Source organism: Anopheles coustani, chromosome 3, assembly GCF_943734705.1.
Source record: "Anopheles coustani chromosome 3, idAnoCousDA_361_x.2, whole genome shotgun sequence".
NCBI lineage: Eukaryota > Metazoa > Arthropoda > Insecta > Diptera > Culicidae > Anopheles > Anopheles coustani.
In genome coordinates this window covers 25,870,055-25,896,834 of record NC_071288.1, presented here as the reverse complement: position 1 = coordinate 25,896,834, position 26,780 = coordinate 25,870,055, and the positions used below count along the sequence as shown (strand labels likewise).

Here is a 26,780-nt window from a genome sequence, read left to right as displayed (position 1 = left end):
GAAAACACATATATTTTATGAAACTTCAAAGAAAAATAGTTTTTCACAAACTCAAAAAAGCATGTAGACTGGTGAAAAATCTGTTACATAAACAGATTGTTTACTGTTATTCTATCTCTATGATAAAGCTCAAAACAGCACTACACAATGAATGATCATAACAATCGGATAAGTTTGAACTTCCTTTGCAAGCAGTTCAAAAACTTTTTAATATTTGATACAGAAAGCGTGTAAAAAACATTATTTAGCTTTTGCTGAATGCACATGACTAAATTTAGCTTGAATTTGCTCCACGAACTAAAACGAAAGTTTTCTTGTTTTCGTAGAAAATTCACCTCTTCCGGTGGATGTACGGTAATCGCCATCTATATTATCTACACGATGCTTCCGATTCGACTACGGGAGGCCGTCGTCGGCGGCAGTCTTCTTTCCATCTCGCACATCGTGCTGATGTTCTACATGAACGAATCCGACGACACGGACGTGGTAAGTATCGCGTCAAGCTGAAGGTAGTTCTCCCGGGAAGGGTTGTCTGATCTCTCGCGTTCTCCCTGTGCAGCTTTACTGCGATCTAATAACGTTGGCGTGCACGAACGCGACCGGCATCCTGCTGCACTGGCCGAAGGAGAAGTCCCAGCGCAAGGCGTTCATGGAGACGCGCCAGTGCGTGGAGGCGCGCCTGAAGATCCAGCGTGAGAACCAGAAGCAGGAGCAGCTGCTCCTGTCCGTGCTCCCGCGTCACGTGGCCATGGAGATGAAGAACGACATCGCCGGGCAGCCACGGGAGGCCCAGTTCCACAAGATCTACATCCAGCGGCACGAGAACGTGAGCATCCTGTTCGCGGACATCTGCGGCTTCACCAGTCTGAGCGACCAGTGTACGGCCGAGGAGCTGGTGCGTCTGCTGAACGAGCTGTTCGCGCGCTTCGACCGGCTGGCGCAGGAGCATCACTGTCTGCGCATCAAGCTGCTGGGCGATTGCTACTACTGCGTGTCCGGTCTGCCCGAGGCTCGGCCGGATCATGCCCTGTGTGCGGTGGAGATGGGCCTAGACATGATCGACGCGATCGCGCTCGTGCGTGAGGTGATGGCGGTGAACGTGAACATGCGCGTCGGCATCCACACGGGGCGGGTGCATTGCGGGGTGCTGGGGTTGCGCAAGTGGCAGTTCGATGTGTGGTCGAACGATGTGACGCTCGCGAACTACATGGAGAGTGGAGGCGTACCGGGCCGGGTGCACATCACGAAGGAAACGCTCCGATGCCTCGGGGATCACTACGACGTCGAGGAGGGGCGCGGGGCGGACCGAAACAGTTACCTGAAGGACCACCAGATCCAGACGTATCTCATCGTGCCGAAGGATGCTTCCTACCGACCGGTAGGTAAACGCTAATGCTTCCTTTATCTGCAATTGCAATATCCGGCTATGTTGTCCTTCTTTCGCTAGCACACGATGTCGAAGCAGTCATCGTCGGTCAATGGGAACGTCTCCAAAGAGCTCCGCATGATGGGCCACTGGTCGAAGATGGGCTTCAACGACAAGACCGAACCGAAGAGCACCGAGGAGGAGGTGAACGAGTATCTGATCAAGGCGATCGACGCCCGCAGCATCGACCGGCTCCGGCTCGATCACTGCAAGCGGTTCCACCTGACGTTCATCAAGGACGACATCGAGCGGAAGTACTGCCTCGAGCCGGACCCGATGCTGAACGTGTACTTCTACTGCAGCCTGATCATCTTCTTCGGCATCATGTCCATCCAGGTGCTGGTGTTTTCGATGTAAGTAACGAGCGAGCGATGTCTCGCCGAAGTCGAAGGAGAACGTTTATTGAAAACTGCTTTCGGCTCCTTCAGGGATCATTACAGCTACTGGGTGTACGGGTTCCTTACGCTCACGCTTCTGGTGTCCTGCGTTCCGGTGTTCACCCGAGAAGATATGGTATGCCACTTGGCAGGCAGGAAGTAGTGTTGGTATCTGATGGTATTTTTTTATGAATTACAGAAAATTTCCACCTTCTTTCGTGCACTGTCACAAAAAATTCACGGCCACCGTGAGCTAGCTCAAGTGATATCGCTCTGCGTCGTCATTACTGTGATATGTTTATCGTACTACAAACTGGTAAGCGCGGTATAGGCGTTAGTAGTTTAAACATCCCGACACAATAAAAGTGGGATACTTAAAAATCCGGACAATCGTTGCTTATCTTCTTCCCCGAAGACACGAAACTTCGTAGGGGATTTCCTACACCTTTTCTCCCTTTTATGGCAGGGGTTGGCCCACGTTTCCAGAAAAGAGCTAAATGAAGAATCAAAATCTAAAACCGCGGGCTAGCTATCTTAAACGATGTTTTCATGTTTTGAATGTTAAATTTTTTTATATTAAACCCTTTTTAAATGGAGTATCAATTTTCTTCTCCGAAAAGAAGCATAAACATAATATAAAATATTTCAAAGTTCAACTGCCATCGTAAACTTGGGTACATATTTTTGTTTAAATAAGTACTTTTTCAACACATAGTTCGTTTATCATACTCTAAATAAATTTATTTTATATTATTCAACTAAATCATTTACTCAAATTATGTTACCGTATCAATGATTTTCTGACTTACTCTCAGTTATTAAAAATAGCTAAGCTTCAAGAAATTTGAATATTGTGAAACATATTTTGTTTCGCCATGTTTTCAATAAAATTAGCTGGCGGGCCAGACTTTGACGACCCCTGCTTTATGGAAATCGAGTGAAAATAGTCTTTATTTCGAATCCGGAATTGTAAAGCGAACAGTTTATCAAACAAAACTTATTGTTTTAATATGTAGTAGCTTCTTCTAACCATATCGTCATTGTATTGTATCCATTCTTCGTTTACTTATTCCCATTGCTTTCACCACAAATGTAGCCTTTTCAAGTGTCTTGTTGGGATATTCATTTAAACGAAAAGTTGCAAAGACTGCTGTTAAGATTCATATCTTTAGCAGCTTAGATGCAAACTTTTTTTTAAAGATTATCCGGTTTTTAAGTGTTCAACATTGTCTACCCAATAATGAACGGCTAACCATATCTCACTTCTCTTTCAGACTTTTATTTTGTACCTTTCGCTTTACGACGAGTATCCGCTTGTCCGGCCTAGTAATTGTAAGGAGTCGAAAATTATCAATGTAAGTGCACTCTCGTGTCGTCCACTCGGCGTAATCCCTGCAGATTTGCGGTTCGGCCATATAGTCATCCATTCTAACCAACACTGCAAGATTTACCGCTTTTTTTTCTTCTCCTTTTCCCCCTTCCGGTCCGGTTGCAGATTCTACTATTGCTTACCTTGCTTGCCTTACTGACCTGTGCGGTGCATCAGTTTATTAAAATTTTATTCAAAATGCTTCTGCTGATTACCATACTCGTCCTGTACGTCGTGTCGGTCGTCGTCCTGGCCCTCATCTTCGAGCGTCACTGCGAACCATGGTAAGTTCAATCGATCTCGAGCGTTCGTTACAACGACCCTGGGGGTTTTTTGAGGGAAATGTACGGTTGACCACTTAGGTGTATGAATTGTTTAAAGAGTAACTGGAAATCACCCTTGCCATACAATTTCGGGGAAACGGAAATTGATTCTGTCCAATCGAGCGGAAATGAGTGACGTGTTGCAAACCCCAATTGAAGCACACATAATTAATTCAAATCGAGTAAATGGTGTGGTTTACCTGGGGCAGAACTTGGAGAAAGGTTGAGTGACGGATTTATTTTACTTTTCAACACTGAAAACAGGGAAAAAGGTTTTTCCTGGACATCGATGATTGTTGGGAAAGTAACAAAATGGAACCATTTATAAATATTCAAGGTGCTTGAATTACTTTTAGTTTCTCCAGAAATTATGCACCATTTAAACATCACAAATCAAACACAAAGTGAAAGTACACAATTTAATCGGAAAAAGAACATAATCCGCAACAAGCTGCTTCCGGCCTTACCGGGTGCGATTATCAAGTTTATCGTCCGTCCAGGACTGGTCGTGAAAAGTTCACCTCGGTAGTAATCAACGTTGAACCGATCAATTTATTGGCACTTTTGCAAAGACGGCTGCGAAAACTTGGCAAACATCTACAACCAGCAGGCCGTGAAGGTCCCACCCGTTTCCTCCCGGTACTTCCCCGGGGCGGCCCATCGCATCCGTCCGTCCGATGGATTAAAAACTTTTCGACCTGCTGCTACATAATGAGGATTTATCAACCATTTCTTCCGCCCCGGTGACCAACAATCCGGCCACCAATCGCGCAATTCGCCCAGCTTTCCTTCCGGCCGGCGCTGAAAGTGTCGGTGGAGCCTGTGATCGGTTCGCCTCCTTTCACCCTCCAGCTTCGTTCCATTCGCTCCGAGGGTGAAAAATTGCCCTTAAAATTCACCTTTTAGCTTGTTAATCACTCGAACAAAAGTTTAAGCCATCGAACGGTATCGGAAGTGATTCATTAATTCCTTCGTTTCCGTCGGGAGAGTTTGTGTTGGGTTTGTTTTGGTCCGCTTTTTTTACCACTTTTTTCTCCTGCTCATCGTCGCCGAAGAGAGGAAGAGATGATGGGAGCAAGTAAGTTGATTAACAGTTTTCCGAAGATAATCATGCCAAAGTGGGAAAATTCGATTGTAAGGGCTTTCATCGGAGCATAAAGAAGCGTCGAAGTGGAAAGTGAGAAAGATACCTTCCTAGCGTGTGCTTCTAATGCTCTCGTGTTAGTTTTGTTTTCGAAAAATATCTTGCTATGGATCGGAGAAGAATAGGTAAACCGAAGATCGGTTTGTTTTTTGGGTGAAAATTAACATAAAATCCACAAATCATCCATTTTCAAATCCCCAACCGCGCATGAAAGCCTGCCTAATTTAGACCATTAGTCCAACCACTGGAGTGGAATGCAATCTTAAAGGCTCAAGGGATTAAAACATTCACCTCATCGCGTCCACAAAAATGTCCCCACAACCGATAGCGATGCGGTTCGTTAGCATTAATTAGGTCCGGAAACTGGTGGAAGGTGAACTGTCGCCCGAAATGGTCGAACCTTTTCGCTTCTTGGGTCCAGGTTGTCCAGGGATAACCGCAACACAGAATGGACCGACCATACGCATCCACAGTGCTTTGCCACCTAACGATGACGATGAAAGTTTTACGGGAAATCTGCTCATCATTCACTAATTACTAAACCGCAACTGGCCGACCACAGCGAAACAGCGAACCAGCCCAAGCTGAAAAGTTGGATTTTCATACGACGATACGTGGCGTGTGTGGTTTTTTTGTTTGCTTTATTTATTTTCCACTTTCCACGATGCCGTGGTGTATTCTGCGCACGTACACAACGGGTAAAACTGGATGCTGGGAATGGAACCGGAAGTGAGGGATAGTGTTGTACGATGGAGTGTTTATGAGCTGCATTCCCGTTGTAACGAATTAAAACAATCTGATGGAAGAAGTCCACCGATTATGGTACGATTATGAACGTGCTTAAACGGTCTTACTGTTGTTCGAAATTCAAACATCATTTAGTGGTTGTTGTAGAGTGAAATTAAATTAACCTGAATGGGGGAACACCTTGCTCGATCGTTACAGGTTTCTAACGACGGAACGATTTCTGATCGACGTCGCGTTCCTGGTGGTGTTCGTGATCGGACAGATCATGCACAGCCAGCAGACGGAGATCACGCGCCGGCTCGACTTCATCTGGAAGCTGCAGGCCACCGAGGAGAAGGAGGACATGGAGCACCTGCAGGCGTACAACCGGAAGCTGCTGGCCAACATCCTGCCGGTGCACGTGGCCGACCATTTCCTGATGCGCGAGAAAAACATCGAGGTACGGTGTCCGGGTTGAACACTTGAAAACGCAGGGCACAACTTAATCTTTGGTGTATTTTGCGTTTTGTTGTAGGAGATCTACCACGAGCAGTGCGACACGGTGTGCGTGATGTTCGCCTCGATACCGAACTTCTCCGAGTTCTACATCGAGCTCGAGGGCAACAACGAGGGGGTCGAGTGTTTGCGCCTGCTGAACGAAATCATCGTCGACTTCGACGAGCTGCTGGCACTCGAGCAGTTCCGGTACGTGGAGAAGATCAAGACGACCGGCTCGACGTACATGGCCGCGTCCGGGTTGACGGCGAACCGGGGCGACAAGAACGACTTCCAGCACGTGGTCGCCATGATGGACTACGCGCTCGAGCTGTTCAAGAAGATAACGGATGTCAACGAACATTCCTTTAACAACTTTCGCATGCGCATCGGTGAGGAGTTCGGAAGTCCAGTTTTGTGAGAGCTCCCTTTACAATATGTGTTTTCTCTCTTATCCACAGGAATCAACATCGGGCCGGTGGTGGCAGGAGTGATCGGCACCCGGAAACCGCAGTACGATATCTGGGGCAACGCGGTAAATGTAGCCTCGCGGATGGATTCGACCGGCCTGATGGACCACATCCAGGTCACGGAGGATGTCTACCAGATCGTGAAGGATAAGGACTACAACCTGACGTGCCGTGGTACGGTTAACGTTAAAGGCAAGGGTACGATGATCACCTATCTGATGCCAGGCTTGGCCAAGGAGCAGAACAACTAGACCGTAGAAAGAATAAAAGACCCACTTCGGTTTCCGGGCCGTAGAAGCCTAACTGAGTTCTAACGTATTCCCTAAGGGTAGGGTAAACTTCAAGTTCCAAACCGAACATATCAGAACACACAACCCGCAAGTCCCGTTCGCGCTCACAACCAAAGATGGTCTCTGGCTCTAAATGTTAGTAAATGTTCCCACTATACCTGGCTCCCTGTTACCCTGGGCTTCATGTCCCATTTTTCCGTTGATTTACGGAACCATCCCAGTAGAAGAACGCACTTACTGAACCACAAATCAAATCTACCTGTTACCGTGCAGAACTACCAGAAACAATCGAACCAACCAATCGTATCAGTATTATATTTGATCTGTACAACAAACCGATGTATGTATTTCCGAACTCGTAGCGAGCTCGGGCAAATCTTTCCAAAGCAGTGAAGGAAAAGGAAAGCCACAAAGCAAGACCGTTCAGCCGTTTTCCCCATGGAAACACTCAACAATCAAACTAACGAATCATTTATTGGTATGCTTCCATTCCCATCGCCGTCGAGGGAAATTGTTAGAATGACTGTTATTACTGTCCCGTGATACTGTTTACTGTACACAGAAAGTTTAAAAAGGGCATAGGGTAGTCAATTACACTGTCACTGACCAATAGCATGTTAAAAAGAATGTTGCAGACATGAAAGACTTGGATTAAAATGGAATGGGAACATGAGCACGGTTACGAGAAAGGCAAATGGGGAGTAATGGAGTAGAACAGAGGATAAAAAAGAGTAGCTATGCAAAACGTCACGAAACTGAAGATATATTTTTGGAAACATGTTTATACCTTAGAATCTCATCATTTTTTAAAACTTTCGAACGTGATCCTCCTAACATTCAATGGCCCAATACCAAATGGTTTTCACCGATGGGCGTGCTGTCGGAATAGATCTCTTCGATTTTGTGTTGTTGTTGTAGTTGATCTATAAACCTAAGAAAAACCAGAGCTGAATATTTTTTTTCCGAAATCTCATTACATAGCCAAAGTACTGACCGTTGGGTGCGCAAACAAACTAAAATCCCACTCGGTTACAATAGTAAGAAACATAATACGAAAGTCAAACGAAACGAAACACAACTGAAAATAATCGCTTGCAAAACGAACAACTTATACAGCTTTTACACACCTCTATGGATGTTTGTAAATTACATGTACTTACCTCCCCCACGCCGTGTTTCCCTCCACGATGATACAGGAGAATGTCCGACCGACTCGAGTCGATCTTGAGCGTACGAGCGGCCTCACCGGAGGCAACAAGCATAGTGAGAACATATTTAAATACATTATTAATATTATGATTACCACTGGAACGTATTACACGGCGAGGTGCATATTGAAGCAAAAGGGAAAAACAGAAGAACTATACAAACACGAATCGATAGCATTGTACTACTATGAAACCAAAGATGAACAAATAATGTTAATAAAAAAAAACCTCTGGATGGAATTTAATTCGATGAATAGACACAAACAACACAAATCATATAGGAAAAGAGCGATGGCGGAAGCATGGAGAGAGAGAGGGAGAGGGATCAAGAAAAAAACATTTAAGTCCACATTTGAGCGTGGAAAATAAAGGAACTTATCTGGTGAAAACGTGAAGTTTGTGTGTGGGTTTGGTATTGAAGTGATGAAAGAAAGTATGTTTTATTGTACGAACCGCGTTTTCACGTGGTTGAAACATTGTAAACAACCTATGGCGTAGGTTGCGCCTGCGCCGGTCACACCCCGCTTTCGCTCGCTCAAATGCGCCGGGGGCAGAAGGGTTCTAAATTTAGGTTGCATTTCTATTTCTCAATTCTCCGACCGGCCGCCTCCAATCAGTCTCGAGCGGGCAGCGAACTGTGTTGGAGTTTTGACCGCGTTTTTGAGCTCTAGTTTTGTATCCCGGCCCGTTAGATACCGCAAAAGAAGATGGCCACGATCGACAACGATCCCGCCTTTACGTCACTGTGCAACGAGAAAACGCTGCAGTCGCAGAAGGAGGGCTTCTTCAACGTGTTCTACGCGTCGGTGGCGGAAAACTTCACCGGAAAAAATGCGAACTGGCTGACAGAGGTGTACCAGCGGCTACCAACCGATGCCGAGAAGCTGCGGGTGGTTTACGACGATCCGGTGGTCGCTTACGAGGTGCTCGGTACGCTAGAGCACGTGCAGCCCGTGTTCCGCGCCAAGGATGCCCGGTTCTCGTGGCAACGGCGTGAGCAGGCGATGAAGCTGCTGGGAGAGAATAAGTTCCAGCAGGCGCTCATGATGGCCTGCCAGGCGGTGATGCGTGCACCGGCTCAAGGCGTCGATAAGTTTATCGACAAAGGGCTAACGCTGGCACTCGCCTTGTGGACACGGGCGGAGGTATTTATTCGCATGCTGGATGGCAAGCGGGCCCAGCAGGATCTACAGCTGGCGGTCAAGTGTGGTCTTCCGGTGAAGCAGAACGCCGAATACTATTTACGCGTCGCTAAGTGTTACGCTCGTACGAATCAAGCAGGCCATGCACAGAATGCGTTTCTCATCGAACGTCAACCTTTCTCTTTCAGTCTGCGGTGAGGATGGTCGTGCGGAGGTTGCGGCGAAACTGTTCCATCAACTCTCCGGCCACAACGATTATGCACTCGGAAGGTTAAAGGAAGACATGGAGGATCTGCGGGTTCTGAAAAAGGAAACTCCAACGGTGGAGCAGGACCGTTCTCTTCCGGCGCTGGCCGGCGCAGGTGAGAACGTCGAGCTGAAGGGTTGCAGTACGAAGCTAAAGCTCGTCGGAGCGCAAGAAGATCCACGCGGACGGTACGTGATAGCGGCTGAAGATATTGGTCCCGGGGAACCAATTGTCGCCGAACCGGCCGAGGCTGCGTGTTTGTATCCCAAGTTTTTCGGATCACACTGTTACGCCTGCTTTGCGAGGTAAACGTCCAAGAGTGAAGATCGTGGTGAAAGGAATGTAACGGACTTTTTCTTATTTAAGGTTAATTGCCCCGGTGGCGTGTTCGGAATGCTGCGGTGTAGCATTCTGTTCCGTTGCCTGTCGGGACAAGGCGTGCGCCACGTACCACCGATTCGAGTGCCAGTATCTCGATATGATGATCGGTTCCGGTATGTCGATTTTGTGCTTTATAGCGCTGCGTATTGTCACCCAAGCTGGCACTCCACAGAAGGCCATCGAAGCGGGTCAATCGCTGTTGGACACGCTCTGCAAGCATACGGAGCGTCGCGACCCAGAGGACCACTTCAAGCGTACCCTCATGACCACCTTCCTACTCCGGTGCCTTCAGAAGGCCGAATTCTTTGGCCGACGAACGACCGAATCGCCCGAACCGAACCCGCTCGAGTTACAAGTCGGTGCGATCTTGCTCGGTGCGCTCCAGTCGCTGCAGTTCAACGCACACGAAATCTACGAAACACGTGTCACGGGCGAACATCGGTTCGATACGGCCAAGGTGCTTTACCTCGGGGTCGGTATCTACCGGGCGGCGTCCATGTTTAACCACGAGTGCCGCACCGGAGTGCTGCGCACGTTCCTCGGTACGTCGATCATTTTCCATACGGCCCGAACGATTCCGCGCGGTGAACTGGTGCCGGAAAACTATGGACCACACTTCCTGCGTCAACCGAAAGCGGTGCGGCAACGCAATCTCCGCTCGCGGTACTGGTTCAAGTGTGAGTGCAAGGCGTGCATCGAAGATTGGCCCCAGATGGACAAACTGACCGATAAGCCACGGCTGCTCTGCCCCAATGGGAACTGTGGTAACGTACTGCCGTATCCGGGCAAGCCGTCGCAGCGCAATCCAAAGTGCAGCAAGTGTAAGACGCAGGTCCATCTGGAAGCGAGCGTCAAAATGGTGGAAGCATGCGATCAGCTGTATGTGACCGCAGCGGAAATGATGGCGGTAAGACGGCCTACAATGACATACAATTGAAGTGGAACTAGTTCGAATTTTAACGATTTACATTCGAACTTTCAGAACGAACAGGTCGATCAAGCGATCGAACTGCTGAAGAAAGGTATCACCATCTTCTCCCAGGTGGCCGTCCCACCACACAAGGCAACCCACATCGCGCAGGAGGCCCTTCGGTCCTGTCTTGCCGACAAGGGCAACGTCAACCATTACTGAACGTCTATGTCTTCGTCTATTGATGTTCATCAATTTTACGAGGCAGAGAGAGAGAGAGAAAGAGAGAAAATAAGGTGTGATTATAAAACCAACCAAAGACATCGGCGTGTTGGCGTATACTAATCTATTTTAGGGTTGCTTTCAAAGCACTGTAGGATGATTGGCTTTCGTTTTACAATAAAACTAACACTTTATCACGGAATGGAACCACCCGAAGGAAGGTGCGCTCTTTGTTGAATGAAGGAACGAATTAATGAGCAACACTGGGTGCTTCATCATCGATCGCTGGAGCCTTCGCTTCGTCGATCAGTCCCGTGCCGGGTGGTTTTTCGACCGGAGTACACTCTTCCAGTGCTCGACCACGAAGTGAGAAGTGAATCGCGCTGAAAAAAAGACATTGATAAGATTTAATAAGAGTCATCGTTGAATGTTTAGGTCGAAAACTTACAGTGCAATGAAGAACACCACCATTTGGGTGCCCATGGTGAGAAGGAAAATCGCCTGGGGGTACGTATTGATCGAAGAGTTGTAAACCTGCGTATACAGCACCCCACTGAACAGGGGAACGGCGTTATCGAACACGGAAAGGAAGGAGAATATTATTCCACGCTCGTTGGTGGGAACCATTTTGGAAATCATCGACCGAAGAACCGGTGCCACAACGGGGCCCACGCTGGAGATCGTTGCACCGATGTACAGCACCCAGCCAACCTCGGCGAAGATGTAAACGAACCGCGCACTGGCATGCGCCAACGCTCCGATCATGATGATCAGGGTGTCCTTCAAACCGAGCACCTTGGTGAACAACGGGACGCCGAGAAACATCATCACCACGTACGCGGCCGATTGGTACGTTTTGAAATAGCTGTACAGATCCGTGTCCCAGTTGAAGCGCAGCTGGGTGTAGAGGTACATCTTTGGCTTTTCGTCCCGCTGGAACGTGTAGAAGGACATCGCCACCATCAGCAGGTACAGGTAGGTCCGGCGGTGCATCGTTCGTTTGCGCAGGAACGTGCTAACTGACCGTACCACATGCTGGCGGTCGAAGAAATCCAGCGGCATCCGGTACCAAGGTAGCTCCCGGATCGAACACTGGCGCTCGGTTGTGCGTGACTTTAGACGCACAATCGAGTAGAGGATTGAGCAGGCGAGTAACGATGCGTTGATGGCGAACATGATCGTGTAAGACTTTCCCGTGTGGTTAAAGATCACATTGCCGAGGGCGACTCCGATTGGCATCGTGCTCAGGTAGGTCGCATCGAGGATGGTGATGCGTAATGTGCGCTCCTCGACCGTCGTAATGTCGGAGATGTATGCAAAACAGGAGGCAAAGATGGCAATGTCGGCTCCGGTGAGAACACTCGGGATCGTCGCGGTGTAGATGATGTACTCAACTGGCCACGATGGCATGCGCGTGTTTACCACGATCATGAGAGAGTAGATCAACTTTCCGGTAAGCCCGAGAATGAGTGGTAGCTTCCGACCACGTCGATCCGACCAAGCACCAAGAAAAAGTGCTAGCACAATCGGTACAACATACATGGCGATGTTGTTCCACTGATGGAACGTCGAGGTTGTCACCTGGACCTGTTTCTTTATATCCTGGTACTGTTCGATATTTAGGCAAATCTCGTGCGAGTACCCATGGTCAACGGTGCACGCTTTGTAGAGGAAAAAAGCCTGCTCAACGACCGAGGTCAGCATGAACGCCATCATGTACAGGAACATCGAAGGTTCGACGGAGATCTTCTGATACCATCGCTCGGCCGGTTGCGGCGCGCATTCCGGTGTCGAGTTCTCCGTAGCAACGCTGTTACTCCGACCCGGCTCCGTAGGTCCAACCGCATGATTGCTGAGCTCGCCGTTGGTCGACCGCTGGAATGGGAACACCATGAGGCATAAATAAACATTTCCGATGGTGCAACGCGATCGTGGCGCTCAGGTTAAACTTGCTTACCTTAGCATTTTCGTCCGTAGCCGTCGACGACATTGCAGCTACGCAGGAGATGCCGGAAAGCGACGCAGTCTGGAGGTTCAATCAGCACGACGGTTCGCGGCCGACTACCGGACATGCCTCGACTTGCGACCGTGGGCGAGGATCGTCGGCATTCGATGATAATTGTATCACACGCGATGGTGGTGGTGGCCCTTTAGCATCTTCCAGCACGGACATCCACGTTCACACGAGAAGCTAGAAGCAAACAGATAGTGCTATCAAAGTTGATTCACATACAAAGGAAGGTGTTGGTGGAAGCTGAGGTTACAATCTCTAATTGACGCCGTTAGCTGCGGTGATGCTGCAGAGACGCATTCATACGGACTCGGAGTGAGAAGATAACCGGCTTCTGACGACAAGAACGCTGATTGAATCCTCCGATAGCTGCTCGATCGGCCATTCGATTGTGGGGCGTAGAAAAGCAGATAACGAGGAGATGAAATCGACATCAGTACTATAGGCGACATAGTAACGTTTGTTTGAACCACTTTTCATTACAATATATAATTCGTTTCACCACAAGCGATAAGACAACACAAGTTGTTGTGGTTCGTGGACCAGCGTTAACACGTGTTTTGCACGTGCAGCATCTGTCAAAAGTTTGTTTTGGTTTTTTTTTACACGCACGCGCACTTCACGTTGAAAAAGGCGGCTACAATGTTTTGCGCTAATTTTGCAGTTTAATGCACTCCACTTGATGCAAGCCGGTCCTATCTAAATCAATATAATTACTTGCACAAACAGCCACCTCAAGAGCTATTATTTCTCAAGGGTCGGAACAACCTTCGCTTCAATTATCTACCGGGAGCCTACTTTGTTGCGATTAATTAGCATTGTTTTGGCTTGCCAGTGGAATTTGGTAGCGTATTTTTGATAAGTTATGAATTGCACCTTCGGAAACTCACCGTTATCAAGATAAGCAAGACAGCGGAGCGGAGGGGTCTTCTCTAAAATATCCTGGATTCTACCACAGTAAAATAGCACACTTCGAACGCGCAAAGCTGCAGATGAACTGACGAGATCGCAAACAACGACCGGTTTCGTAACATTTAGACAAAAAAATGAAAAAAGACGCATCTTTGCCGGTTGAAAAGGCATAAATAGCCGAATTGTAAGTAGCTGTTTAGCCGCCTAACCGATTTGTACATGTGTCCTCTCAAATGTAAGGACTTTTTAAGAGAAAACATTTTTGTAACACGACTTGGTCTATTTCTGCTAGTTTTGAGAAATTCTGAAACTCATCTGATTTCTATGACTTCTATAAATACCGGTTCGTGTTTCAGGGTCAAATTACCGATTCGTCATCTAGGAGTGTGCTCGTACTGTTGCATACAAAAAGGCGTTTAAGTTTTAAATTGACTTGCGAAAGTTGGATTGACATGTTTGGCAAGCAGAACAAAATAAAAAATCATTGCGAACCAACTACAAATGGAGTATAAACCCATTTTTATACGCTTCTTTAAGATCTGATCTTCTGTAAACAATCTGTGAATGAACCGCTTGCTTATTTTAATACCTTCTATAACATTTTTTAACTCTATAACCCTTTTTCAAATTCCAAACTGCAACGCACTACAAGAAAATGTGTGGTTCTTTACAATATGTTATTTTGAGTATAGGCTGTGGCAGAATCACATGTTTTTAAGGACTTTAAAATTATTCACAACCATTTTTACTGTTTGGTTGTGAATAATGTAAAATATTTAGAAGTATTTGTGATCTTTTTATACTCCCAATTGAAATTGCACTCAGGTCAATGGAATTTTGGGCTATTTTGAAAGCATAAGCATATTCCAACATAAGTGCATTCAATGATATTGGCATGTTTGACCTATTATCTAAGGATATAAAATATCGATAAATTATATCGAGGTCAGTAGTTTATTGTTTTTTTGTTTTTAAGGTCAGTCGAAAACCATTGCAACCAACCCGTTGATACGCGTTTGATTGTTTCCCGAGAATATTCAAGCACCGGTTTCTTCATCCATTTTCACCCTTGACCAACATACACACCCGGCCATCCCTTCCCGTACACCGGGAACATAATCGTTTCCGAAGCATCATTTGTCATGTAACTGGCACACGGTGGCGGCGAAGATTCGGCGGGGTAGAAAAAAAAATTAACATAACCATACGGCCCTCGATGCTGCTAGCGTTCTACTCCCAGCACCCGGCCGCAGCATAAAACCCGAGCATAATGGGTGGAACCCACGGGTGTGGGACGTCGGGACAGGTGGATAATCAGCAATCCGCCGTCCGTGCCCGGCCTTGAATTGTGAACTGCGCTCATCCGTAATTATCATCGAAAATGGGTACCTCGAGTGCAGGAACACCTCCCAGTGGGAAGGGGCTGTGCATGGCGCTTTTATGATTACCCAATTTTACCGAACCCACAAGCGCCAGGCCGCATCGGGTCGGGAAACGTTGGTAGTTATTTCCCGGGCTCTTTTCCCAAATTCCGGGTGCCTCGAGTGGAATCAAATCGGGAACAGTTACCGAACGCTCTAGCAGCACACAAACACACTCATGCACCGTGAATCCCTGATCTCGTCGACTTGGAGACTCTCGTCTTCACGGCGATGCACTCCTTCGCCGAGGCTCTTGCGATGATGCAGGCGGGTGGTGGATTTAATTGATTGGTACTCGAGGCGATCGAGGCGGAGGGTGGGTATGAGTAAGAAGGCGCACCAGATGGAGGAGTGCTCGATCATCCACTTGGGGGTTGTGTATTTTCTTTTAATCCACACCCTCCCTCGCGGCGAGAGTTCTTCCAGCTGTTCCGAGCGCCAGCAAAAGCAGGTTCGAGCTCTTCTCGCGTGTTCGAGCCACGAAACATTAACCTATTTCCTTCCGCTTTGGCGCGGTTGCGGGCGCGCGCGCGCGCGTTCCCCTTTCTGTGCCACCCGAATCCCGAGCCCAGCGGTTTCCACCCTCACCGGTTGGCTCTTTGGCCTCTTTGATGCTCTTCATATGCTACAGCATTTGGCACCTTGCGCACTTGCGCGTCGGCGGTGTGTGTCGGTGTCTCTGGTTCACTGGTACTGTTTTTGGCATACAAATTGATCGTTCATCGACGCCCGGGACCGATGCGAGGTTAATCTCGTATTACCCGGCCACATTTGGTGTCGGTGCGCTTTTGTAAACTCTATTTTGGACCATTCCAGTGCGGTTAATTGGCGCATTTTTGGGGTCGACTTGGCGCAAAAATAGTTGCGATTGCCGGAGGCTCATTAGATGTGGGAGGTCAGGTCAATGTAGCAAGTGTTTGCCCGGTCGGAGTCCGATGGAGATCGATTTGCGGTGATTATCTTAATTGGAGCTTTTGCAAGGTAACAACTTTATAATGTCTCAAATCTAGATCAAAACATATTCCGTTTAGTAACAAAAATGTTTTTGTCTGTTTATTTGTTGTTTTATTTTAGAAATACGGAAAATAAATTGTGTGTGAAAAACATACCCCACGAAAGCAACATATGTAATTTAAAGCAAAATGCGTAAGATATTCGGGTAGAATTTTTTATGTTGTCTTTAAAAATGTGTTTTTAATTTCATTACTTGGTCAAAGACTCCGAAAAAAGAACACAGAAGCAGAACAAATATAGAAATCATTTTACAAAAATATTCATGTTAGATTCTTTGATACTAATTAAAGATATTAAACAATAAGTTATTTGCAAGTCACTTCTCAATATACACCAAACAAACCGAAATATGCGCACATTTTGGATTAAAGTATGTGATATTAAATTGAATCAATGTTGCATGGGTTATACCATAAATTAACCTTTTGTTAAGTAAAGGGATATTTATTTTTGAACAGTTAAGGAGGTTTAAAATTTTGTATCGCACATGATGCCGTTTGTTCAAAATCTTGTTAAAAATCGAAGCTCCCGCTCGTTATCGCAAACCATCTTCCTAACGATAAGGAAGGGTGCACTCACTGCACTGCACAGCATCGTTGTGTCGAATCATTGTAATAAATTCATCCCAGCCTCTCACGACGCTGCATCCGATTGGCCGACGTGTGCCAAACTATTGAAATGGCACAAAAAAACTAGACCCAACCAGCGTGCATGCAAAAACCAAACCGATCCGGAAGACGCCGTACGGCATGTGGATCCCACCGCGCCGAGGCGGCACAATGGGGGTCGAGCAATGTCTTCATTAGTGCGCTTTCGCGGGGCAACATATAATTGTTCGGTAGGCAAATGGGGACCCATTTCGCCTACCCTCCCGGCCCGACCCTAACGCCAGCGCTTTGAAGTCCATTCCGAAACAACGATTCGGCCCCGGGAGGCCGCGCGAGGCGAAACGAAATGGACAATTTTGCACTCCGCTCCGCACGAGACCGATCGCGTTCACCTTGCGCGAAGAGCTGTGGCCCAAATCCAGGTGACATTGAAATCATTAACCGCTCCGTCGGTCGTCCCAGCGTCCCGGGAAAGGGCCAACGCGCGCTCGGTTGGTTCATTAGGCCATCGGGAGCGATAGAGGATTTTGCTTCGCTTAACGTTCGTCATTATTTGCCTATCAGAAAGAGTGGCAAACGAATACGACGCCACCGAACCGTTTGTTTTTTTTTTTTCGCCAGGGAATCTTTCCCTAGCCTCGTTTTCGCTACCTTTGACATTGACACCGCGGTGCCAGCGTCGGCTTCTGCGCCTCGCTTTCCATTCCCTTCCCCCCACACCCGGCACCGGGCGGGCAACACGAGCACGAAGACTTTGTCCCACGGTGGCGCTCCCATTGTCACGCTGCATCCGTTGCGACGATGCATTTTCCCTCCCTTTTCCCGTTTCGGCGCTAGGGGTTAAGTTCAGCGATTATTTGCATCCATTTGCTCCGGTGGTGGTGGTGGTGACGGTGGCCAACCGGTGGTGCCGGGTGAAACATAGTAAGGGTCATGTTTACGGCTACGGGTTCATCACCGGCAAGCCACGGCGGGAATTCTTCGCCGGTCCGGTGTATCAAAAAATAGCACAAAATAAAAGTAAAATCAAATGCAAATGGCAGGCCAGCAGCTCGGCGTGGTGGCTTAAGAAAAGTAATACATTTGAATAAATCACATTGATCTACTTTCGTCTTTTTTTTTTCCTACTTTTTCGTGAGTTTTTGTTCGACGATAATAAGCAATTGTTATAATTTGTACATAATAACATGAACGAGAAAGTTGAGAACAAAGTAGAGAAGCTGGTTGCAACCCATCATAAGCCATTTTTTTTTTAATCCTCCAGTATTTTTAAATAGTTAAATGTAGGGATGAAATGTAGGTTTTTTTTAAACAATACAACTATTTGTTAACAGAAAAGTAGTTTATTCACTTTAACAAATGTAGCCCTATTTAAATACGTGTCGACAATTACAGCTCAATTTACAAATTGTTTTTTAATTGTATTAAAAAAAATTGCATTTAGTTTTATTTCGAACGAAACATAGAATAAATCCAAAGAAACGCAATATTAAAACCCTCCAGCAAGATACGGCACCCTAACAAATGATTCATTTTTGCGTCACTCAACTCCTTTCGTGGTGGTCAAAGCTCAGCCTCTGGTTGACATTTTCCCTAAAAGGTTTTTCCCTCCTTACCTTACCACTTTTCCTGTCCAATCAGGCGACAAATCTACCAGAGTGTAAAACAACAAAACATGTGCGCAGTGAAAAAGATGAAAAAAGCACATTAGGAAAAACGGACCGGTATCGGCCGGACGTGGGAATGTCACGGTTGACATGCAGCCGCTCGGGAGAAAAATAAAAGGAGTTAACCACTCTGCTCAGTGCGACAGGATGAAATTCGACCGACCTCCGTTGGAGGATAATTTGCATTCCATTGGAACCTCCGTTTTGTGCAGCTCGCGTTCGCATGGAATTCGCGTTCATTTTTCCGTATGTTTTCCTTTCGGTTTGGCGTAGACAAGGAATCTTTTTTGACTCGTTTCCTTTTTTTTTCGCTTCGATACCTACGTCAACCCATTTCGCTTTTCAAAAGATCCACTCGCGCTGTCAGCCGCAAAGCGGAAAAAGACAATTTGCCCACTGAAAGGTGCAAATTTTCCAACCCACCTGTCGCGCGCCACGCCTAGGAGGGTCTCCCCTTTCCTCCGATTGTTTCTTTTCCGATCGATTTCCTCCGTCGGCCTTCCCAGCTTCCCGGTTGTTCTTTTAATGCGGGCAAAAGTTTCCGCCGCTTCGACGGAGCTCGATTTATTTAAAGCGTCTTCGAAAGCCGGGAGTCATGAATTGTGGCCTAATTCGATAGGCTTCGGCCTTCGAATGGGCCCGTGTGCCGAAGGAAGGAAAAGAGCACGTGCGGCGTTAACTCCAACTGGATTAACCAGCCTCCCGAACGGCCCGACCTCCGTTCCCGGTTTGGCTCCCGTAAATAATCAGTTCATTGAACGCAACCAGCCGATAAGGGAACGATCGAATAGAGCTATCACTTTTGAAGCAGGTGGGTCCGAGAAAACGGGTTCGATCGGGGTCTCTTTTCACTGTCAAACAGAGCCTCCTCTCGCATGCTGGGGGACAATTTTCCACCCTTTTCCGCACCGTCCAAACCAGCCGGACCAAACCGGAAAAGCGATTCAACACCAGACCCGAACTGGGCCACACATCATCGGCTAAGGGCCCACGCGGAAACCCGGCGCAATCAAAATCAATGACACGGTTTGTTGTGAAGAGAAACATTGCGAGGGCATAGAGGATAAGGACACGAACCTCGCACGACAACGACACATCCACCCGCGATTGCGACAATTTATTACGACAATTAGCGAATTAAATTTCCATCCACCCACCGCGCCGTGCGAGGCGCCCGTGTGAGCTTTTCCTTTCGCTTTCACCCACACTAGAGAGCAAAACAAAACCGGGTTCAGACATTCTCCCAGCCTACCTCCACTCTCGCAGCGATATCGACGTTCGCGACATGGCCAATTTAAAACAGCGATAAAATAAGATCATCAGTACACCTTCGCTGAAAGCCGGTGGACGCGAATCTTGGTGGTTATCTTTCGTGGGCGAATGGAACACGTAGAAAACGTAGCAAGCTAGCACTTGTCGCTCGGGAACGCGCTCGGTTCGCCGTGGTCCGTGTGAGACAGGCCGCCTTTGCATCGCAACGTGCCAATTGAAGTGGAAAGCGATTATTGGGAAGAGATTTACGGCCCGCAATGTGGGAGGAATATGGAACGGACATGTCCGGGGGAAAAGTCTGCCGGGGAATTCATGTGAAAATGGTACCCGATGACAAGAAAGTAGGTGATATTTTAAATTTATAGTGCGTGTAGTAGGTTTGGTTACCAATGGAAACGGGCCTGCTGACAGGTGGATGCAATAAATAAATCACACACCTTACAAATTGGTCCTTAAAAAGGTGGTATTTAAAAGAAAATTAACTTTCTATAAGCTTCACTGTTTTCGAACTAAATTCAACGCGGGACTGCAACGGCTATGACCGAGTTGAAGCTGAGATCTGGTGAAGCTTTCAGCAGTTTACTTTTCATGTACGACGTCGACATGCTTCCGTATTACCGCGTACAGCGTTGAACTTCCCTTGAGGGCACTCGCATCCAAATGCCCTATAATTCTACGGTTCCGTCGATCACGTGTCGTTTTGTGAGGCTTAAACAACCGTCTTTGGTGATTCCCAAAAGAGAGCAGGAAGCCAAGCAGTCTTCGTTTCCCTGCGAAATGGAACGGATCACGGGGAATGGCTTCCGGAGGGACTGTCAGTAGGACCTTTTTCTGTCCAAAGTCCATGCCATCCGATAGTGTGTCGGTTTCATCGGCCAACCCAGTTCCATCGAGCAACGTCTCTATTGGCCGGCCGGATCACGGTGAAGTGCGAAGTGAAGCGCACCAGTCAAGTGTCGTTAGGATTTACGAGCGTGAATCGACGGAACCGTTTGTGCTTCGGTGGTACGGCGAGGATCTACGATCACGTCCTCCGGAGCGCACAGGAGTTTTACGACGCCAAGGGGTCTTAAATTACCGGTGTGCTCCCAAGTGTGCATACACACCCTAGCCACAGTCAGGTTGATCTTCACCATCGGCGAACGATCCTATCAGACGTTGGGTATCAGCTCGCAGGAAAAAAAGGGCTCAAGAGGGTGATGCTTGTTTCGCCAGTGGCGTTTGTGATTTGCCAATCGTTTTTGTTTGGCTTTTCAGCCTTCTCCACGACACCTGAAGAGCCGGTCGTTTGCAGATTTTATCACCAGCGAGTCCAGCGATACGCCATCGAGCGCTCATCAGCACCCAGCTTCGTTCGGAGTGAGGTCCCGGCATTAACCTTTCGACCGACAGGTGGCGCTTGCGATGGCCGGCGGTGTTGATTTGGCGCATCGGACACCGAACCGCTCATTAGGGAGCGCGGGACTTAGGCGGGTTTCACTTTTTCACTCCCTTCCCCCCTTCCCTCCCTCGCCATCGAGCAGGGAGGAACTTTCGCCTGCAAAGGTATCTTCTACGAGAAGGCATCCATTGAGGATGCTTCAAGCGAACTTCCGAATCTTCCACGCGACCTCCGACCTTTACGTGGCAATCACAACCATCGTGGTGAAGAATTTCGCCCCTCTTTCGAGGATGATAATTTACGAGTCATAATCTTTTTTTTACCTCTCAGTCTTTCTTTCTTTCTTTCTTTCTTTCTTTTAGCTATCCCGTCTTTCAAATCGACGAGGGTCACGTGCGCCAGACCTTAATGACACGACTTATGATCGATGTTCACTGATGTAAACGCACGGTTGAGATACTCCAACTTTTTATCTGGATTTACTGAAATTGCAAGGCATTCAGACGAGTGTATAAAACTTTTATCCTTTTCTTCTATTTTCTTTTTCGTCATCGTCAAGAGCTCAATTATCTATTGCATTTTAGCGCAGTATTCTTTTTTACGAAACTGCTAGTTTCTACTCTTATTTTTTGGACGGGTTTTTGTAAGTTCTAAGCATGATTTTAAAATGTGAAACAAATCATTAATGTATCTTAAATTTCGTATAACTGTTTCACTATCCAGTGGTTATATTTCAAACAAAAAGTAAAAAATGAAAGCTCAATCGCAATCCGATAATTTTAACACTTCAGGTAAAACGGCAGCCTCATTGTTCATTCGTGAAAAACAAAACCAGCTACACTCATTTTCAAAAGAAACGTTAGCAGTGCGCCATACTTTCCACCCCGATGAAAGATCGCTTTCGGGTGCCCGGGGGGGGCTGTCCACTGCTTTTGTGCTAGGCCAGCACCCGCCTGCCTCCCCGATGACGCCGATGACGGTGATGATGGCGCAACCTAATTAGTTTTTACGTTCCAGCGGCAGCATCATTCTCCACGGCAGCATCCCGAAAAACCATGACAAACGCAAAGCGGACGCATTCTTCAGGCGTCCGAGAACTTTCACGGCACCCATCGCACGGGATTAAGGGGGGGGTTTTCCCGCTCCGGCGTCCGGTAGATCGCGCCCATTCACGGGAGCACTTCCGCCCGGGCCGGTGTAACTAACTAAGCTAAATGTAGCAAATAGTTACACGCATGTTCACGCATGTTCCGTACGAGGCATTCCCGGGGCGCATTCTTGAGGGCCGCACAGGGGAGAACCAATTTTCGGCTTCCATATTACATCATCATTAGGTTAATTTTCGGGCGCTTCCCTTTTCGCTTTAGCACCTGCGTTGGAGTCCGGTTGGCTCGCTTACCTAATAGCTCCCGTCTGGAGTTAGATAATGTCTACGAGATACCAGGCTGAAAAATAACGACGTTGAACTACGAAAGGAGAGGAAACATTCATTGGAATGTGTGGAACAGTGTCTGACAAAAAGTGAGTCCAATTAAAAATTCTTTTCATCAAATCATGATGGTCAAACTATATTGCTTTTAGCATTTGTTTATATTACACACATAAAAAGGATGGGTTCAATTATTTTTATCAACATACTCTAGTACCATATTTGATCCTTAATTTAATATTTTCCCCCCCCCCCCCCCCCAGCTCGCCCTTTTCTTGCCCAGCACTGTACTGCAGCAGCTTCCGAAACCACTTCCGCAGGTTTTCCGTAAGAATCCGGGATGAAAACGATCGCCTAAATGAACGTCCGAATTAAGGGCAGTCGGGCAGTATCGGGTGTGCAGCATCCCGCCGGGCCGAGAGCCAGCGCCGACGACGACGACGGCGTTGGAAACGTTTTCCGGGTTCTCCATCCTCCGGCCATTCGGGGCCTCCCCCGTGGGCTTGACGGGCCCTGCAGGCTGTCGTGCGCCGCCGCGGTTGGGGCGAGAATTGATGGAGATTCGGTAATTGGATAACTCACTTCTGACCACGAGCGTTGAAAAAACCGCTAGCACCCAGTCGGCGGGCCCGGTTTGGTGGCCGGAGCGGGAAGGCACGAAGATGGATGGGGCTGATTCTCGAAGGCAACGAAACGCAGCCAGCCCAAAGGGTGGTGACCTTAATTCTCGCCTCGCCGGAGCTAATCGGCGCGAGGTGCACGATTGTGCAATACCCAGCGGCGCGCACCGTTCGTTTACCGTAAGGCACACATTCCGGTAGGCTACGCGGCCAGCTCTGCAGGTCCTCGGCAGAGCTTCCGGCAACGCAACGCGCCCGAAATGGGGGGTTCCATCCGCTTCGCTCGGTTCCCATCGCCAGAGTGCACCTTCGCGCACGGAAATGCAGATCGTAGGAAATAAAATATTTCTTCCATCAAACCTACCTTCGCTTTATGCCCCTTTCGAGGCTTAAGTTCACGCTAGATGGGTTTTTACATGTGTGACATCAACGATCGACAAGGCGACGAACTCGACCCGAGAGCATCGGAGGGAAAAAGGGCGCTCGGAGGCCATCTGCAAATCCGTGACATGCTTGACGTGGAATTCGTTAGCATTAGCCTTACAATCAAGAAAACTTGTTAGACGTGAAAATAACTATTTAACCCTTTCCTGCGTGGTAGATGTCAGTTAAAACCATTTTGAGTGTTATGATTGTTTTTAAATGTTACATGCTTATGATCAACAAGTGTCTCTAACCAAACACAATTCGTAAAAGAAACGATCTTCATTTATAATAATATTTAAAAACATAATCCTAAATGTTTTAAGGGTTAGGAAACCACGAAATAGTTCCCGAGCAAGACAAACCTGTGTTTACAAAACCATAAGCTGCAAGCTGCCTTCGATTCCGACTCGCCGCTCCAACCTGTTTAGCATAAACGTCAGTCAGGCGAATCATCAACCACCGACCGAGCATTCTTCTCGTTCACTTTCATTCTCCGGCGCTTTCGGGAACGTCACAACCGGCAGCGGAGGATGAAAACGAAATTCGTCACCCTCGAGATTTAAATCGACGTCTGTCGTGTCCGGCGTGTCCCAGGCGTGCGGTGGCGGCGGCGTGGGAAAGTTTACTTTCTACCGCGAACTTTTCACCGAAAAATTTCCATCCATTTCGTCTGCTGGCGGGCGAGTTATGTTTTTCACTTTTTCTGCCCTCCTCTCCGAAACATGGACGCTTGCCTGTAGATGATGATGAATTTGAGAACTTTCAACACAAAAGCCTCAAGCGCGCGATCGTTTAACGATCTTGTTAGGGGGAGGCTGAACGGTCGGCCAGTTGTAATTTCGGGTTCGGGTCCATTCCATGGACATTTGTTGACAAAAAGGGAAAATTGTCCCACTGGGCACACCGGCACGGGTAGTAATTTTCTCTTCCCGGGAAGGAAACGTTCCTCCCACGATCGGTCTCATTGTTTGTTTAATTACCACCCACCAGTTTGGGGAGGGAGGGTGGTTTTCTCAAACAAATTTCTTCGCCAGCCCAATCGTGGTCGAGCGAGCTGTCAAATAAAATTAAGATACAGCACGCCCGCTCACGGTCAGTCACGGGTATCAGTGGGGGAAAATGTTTTCCTCGCTATTGCCGTACCTGACGTTGGGTTTATTTTGTACGGAGGAATCTTCGTCTATTATTGCCCAGGGTGGTGTAAATTTTTTTCTGTCAACCATTTGTCAGCGCTCCATTTCAAATCATTTCTCGCTATAATTATCAATTGAAGCCGACGAAAAGTTATCAACCAACGGAACACAAATGAAGATGATTTGTTTGCGCTCGTAAACCTTTGGGCTGTTAAGTTAGTTTTGGACGGTATTAATTGGCTATCTTGGAGGTAGATTTGAAGATTGATAATTATCAAAAGAAATTGATTAAGGTTTAAATGAAGTAAAACCTGTTAAAATATGTGATTTACTTGAAGCATTATGTTTAATTTTTTTTTAAAGATATATGCACAGTATTTCGCCTTCTCGTACAGGAAGAGATGTATTTTTCAAATTTAACATTTTTCATTTGAAATTTAAAATGTTAAATCACATTCGAAGAGTCTGATAACAACCTGCCTTTCCCTTTAGCTTGAACCGCGCTGAAAATTGACTGCTCCGAAATCCTACTGAACCACAAAATCGGTGCACTATAATTATCGAATTAACATCCCCACCTTTGAAGAAAAAAAAAACACAACCCAAACCACTTCCAATGGCCACAGTTTCCCTCTTACCCCCTCCCGCACCACCCCCGGACCATCGGGAGTTATGAGAATCGATACTGTTATTTTCGTCTTCCACCGTTAACAAAACGTTTGCGGAAATTGAAAAATGATCCCTTACCGTTGTCCCCCGTGCACTCGTACACTCATTAGGTCGGGGAAAAAAAGGGAGCACCGGAGCATGGGAAAGATTCGCGTGTGGGATTTGCAATAGATTAGCCTTCTGCAGGCGGGTGAAGCAGAAACCCACCAGCTAGTTTCCCGCGCTACACTTGCCAGACCTACATTAGACCTGTCTAGCCTGTCTTGTTCGCGTTTTGGGGAATAGTTTTTAAAAATTGGAAATTTATTGTCATCACGCTCGTGCGGGGCCCGGCCGGGGGCTGGCAGGAAATAACGATCAAAAATCAATCTCCCAATGTCATCGTCGGTGCCTGTCAATCCGGTCCGAGCCGGAGTGGTGTAGCGAAAGAACCGATCGAGTAGGGCGACCGTTTGAGAGCAATTTGCTGAAGCAACGGGTCCGCAAACTAATTCGGCCTGCCGTTTCGGATGGATAGTTATCACAAAATTTGGGTTTGGTGGACCGAAAAAAATCACGAACTGAGACAATCTTTAATTCCGGTTGCACGTCACATATGAGCGGAGTTCGTAGAAAGGAGGCGTTTAATGGAAGCGAATTTCCGGAATTCAAAAAGTTCTGCCACTGTTTACCAATGCATGTCGTGAGAGAGCTTTCTGAGCGTATTTGAGCAGGACCCGGGGTAACGTAAATTTGTACCTGAATTTCTATTTTTTTGAGGGACCAATTTGCTGTTCCTAACGGACGTTTCCCACCATGACATCATTGCTAATAGGGGCTTTAGGTCATGAAAGAAACTAATGCTCACCTGGTTCATTTATCATCCCTATTTTGACTTAGAGCCTTCCTTGAGTAACACCGCAACAGGGAAAGATTATAATTTATCAAAGCTTACGCAACAGTAAAGCAGACGATAAACGAAGAAAAAGAGGGTTCAAGACAGAGCGCGTACAAACCAGATTTCGGACGAGCTTTCGTTCTACTCTCTCCGACCGGCAGAGCAGCTTCATCATTCACTTTAAACGTTGAAGATGAGGTGGCTTAGACTGGCATTAGTAACGGTAATCGACAGGCAATAATGAAGAAGGACAGATAAACAGAATTGAGATGTTGATATTGAACGCCGATTGACATGTAACTTTGGACAAACGAAGACCATTTTGATATTGCCAGCCTTTTTAATATAATAATTCGATTTTTTTGTTTCAAAACAAAACATTTTACTTGTTTCTTATAAAATATGACCAAGTTTTTTACCTACCGGCATGTACTTGTGACGTAATGGGAAACGGTCTGCCTTTCAAGTATGACTGATACTTGTTTTAACCTACCGGAGGTGCAATTCGTGCTGCTACCAATTGTTTCCACATTAAAATGAGAAATTTTCCTCACCGAAACCATATTTTATCTCCACCGTCTTTCACCGTCGGTCCGATACTATCGCCGAA

General features: G+C 47.1%; 3 protein-coding genes across 4 annotated transcripts in view; 2 read left to right on the top strand and 1 right to left on the bottom strand.

The window, feature by feature from the left end:
- The window catches only part of LOC131258586 (adenylate cyclase type 6), a 43,232-nt gene extending 36,651 nt beyond the window's left edge, over window positions 1-6,581 (top strand). The window contains exons 8-17 of the mRNA XM_058259938.1: window positions 327-486; window positions 560-1,378; window positions 1,448-1,779; window positions 1,855-1,939; window positions 2,003-2,119; window positions 3,078-3,158; window positions 3,299-3,456; window positions 5,585-5,825; window positions 5,901-6,252; window positions 6,322-6,581. Coding sequence (XP_058115921.1) covers window positions 327-486; window positions 560-1,378; window positions 1,448-1,779; window positions 1,855-1,939; window positions 2,003-2,119; window positions 3,078-3,158; window positions 3,299-3,456; window positions 5,585-5,825; window positions 5,901-6,252; window positions 6,322-6,581 — 2,605 coding nt within the window. The remainder of the gene's footprint in view (window positions 1-326; window positions 487-559; window positions 1,379-1,447; window positions 1,780-1,854; window positions 1,940-2,002; window positions 2,120-3,077; window positions 3,159-3,298; window positions 3,457-5,584; window positions 5,826-5,900; window positions 6,253-6,321) is intronic.
- A 1,954-nt stretch (window positions 6,582-8,535) lies between these two features.
- Window positions 8,536-10,819, top strand: LOC131272503 (SET and MYND domain-containing protein 4). Its single transcript, XM_058274254.1, has 4 exons — window positions 8,536-9,094; window positions 9,159-9,522; window positions 9,584-10,505; window positions 10,581-10,819. The coding sequence occupies exons 1-4, from the start codon at window positions 8,536-8,538 to the stop codon at window positions 10,728-10,730; spliced, it is 1,995 nt and encodes a 664-aa protein (XP_058130237.1). The 3' UTR covers window positions 10,731-10,819.
- Window positions 10,813-13,745, bottom strand: LOC131272505 (proton-coupled folate transporter). Of its 2 annotated transcripts, XM_058274258.1 has the most exons (5): window positions 13,632-13,716; window positions 12,995-13,110; window positions 12,688-12,921; window positions 11,179-12,605; window positions 10,813-11,113 (listed from the first exon to the last, which is right to left on the bottom strand). In XM_058274258.1, exons 3-5 carry the CDS (start codon window positions 12,718-12,720, stop codon window positions 10,981-10,983), a joined length of 1,593 nt encoding a protein of 530 aa, XP_058130241.1. In that variant the 5' UTR covers window positions 12,721-12,921; window positions 12,995-13,110; window positions 13,632-13,716; the 3' UTR covers window positions 10,813-10,980. The 2 variants fall into 2 exon arrangements, with proteins under 2 accessions (XP_058130241.1, XP_058130240.1); XM_058274257.1 differs by lacking the exon at window positions 12,995-13,110 and having other exon boundaries at window positions 13,632-13,745.
- Between the last annotated feature and the right edge of the window lie 13,035 nt (window positions 13,746-26,780).

Excerpts from the sequence above, each read along its gene's own strand:
- LOC131272503 (XM_058274254.1), top strand. The coding sequence starts at position 8,536 with ATGGCCACGATCGACAACGATCCCGCCTTTACGTCACTGTGCAACGAG. Across the intron at positions 9,523-9,583 it reads TGTTACGCCTGCTTTGCGAG|GTTAATTGCCCCGGTGGCGT; the intron begins GTAAACGTCCAA and ends TTCTTATTTAAG. Across the intron at positions 10,506-10,580 it reads CCGCAGCGGAAATGATGGCG|AACGAACAGGTCGATCAAGC; the intron begins GTAAGACGGCCT and ends TCGAACTTTCAG.
- LOC131272505 (XM_058274257.1), bottom strand. The coding sequence starts at position 12,720 with ATGTCGTCGACGGCTACGGACGAAAATGCTAAG. Across the intron at positions 12,606-12,687 it reads CTACGGACGAAAATGCTAAG|CGGTCGACCAACGGCGAGCT; the intron begins GTAAGCAAGTTT and ends TTCCCATTCCAG. Across the intron at positions 11,114-11,178 it reads GTGGTGTTCTTCATTGCACT|CGCGATTCACTTCTCACTTC; the intron begins GTAAGTTTTCGA and ends TCTTTTTTTCAG.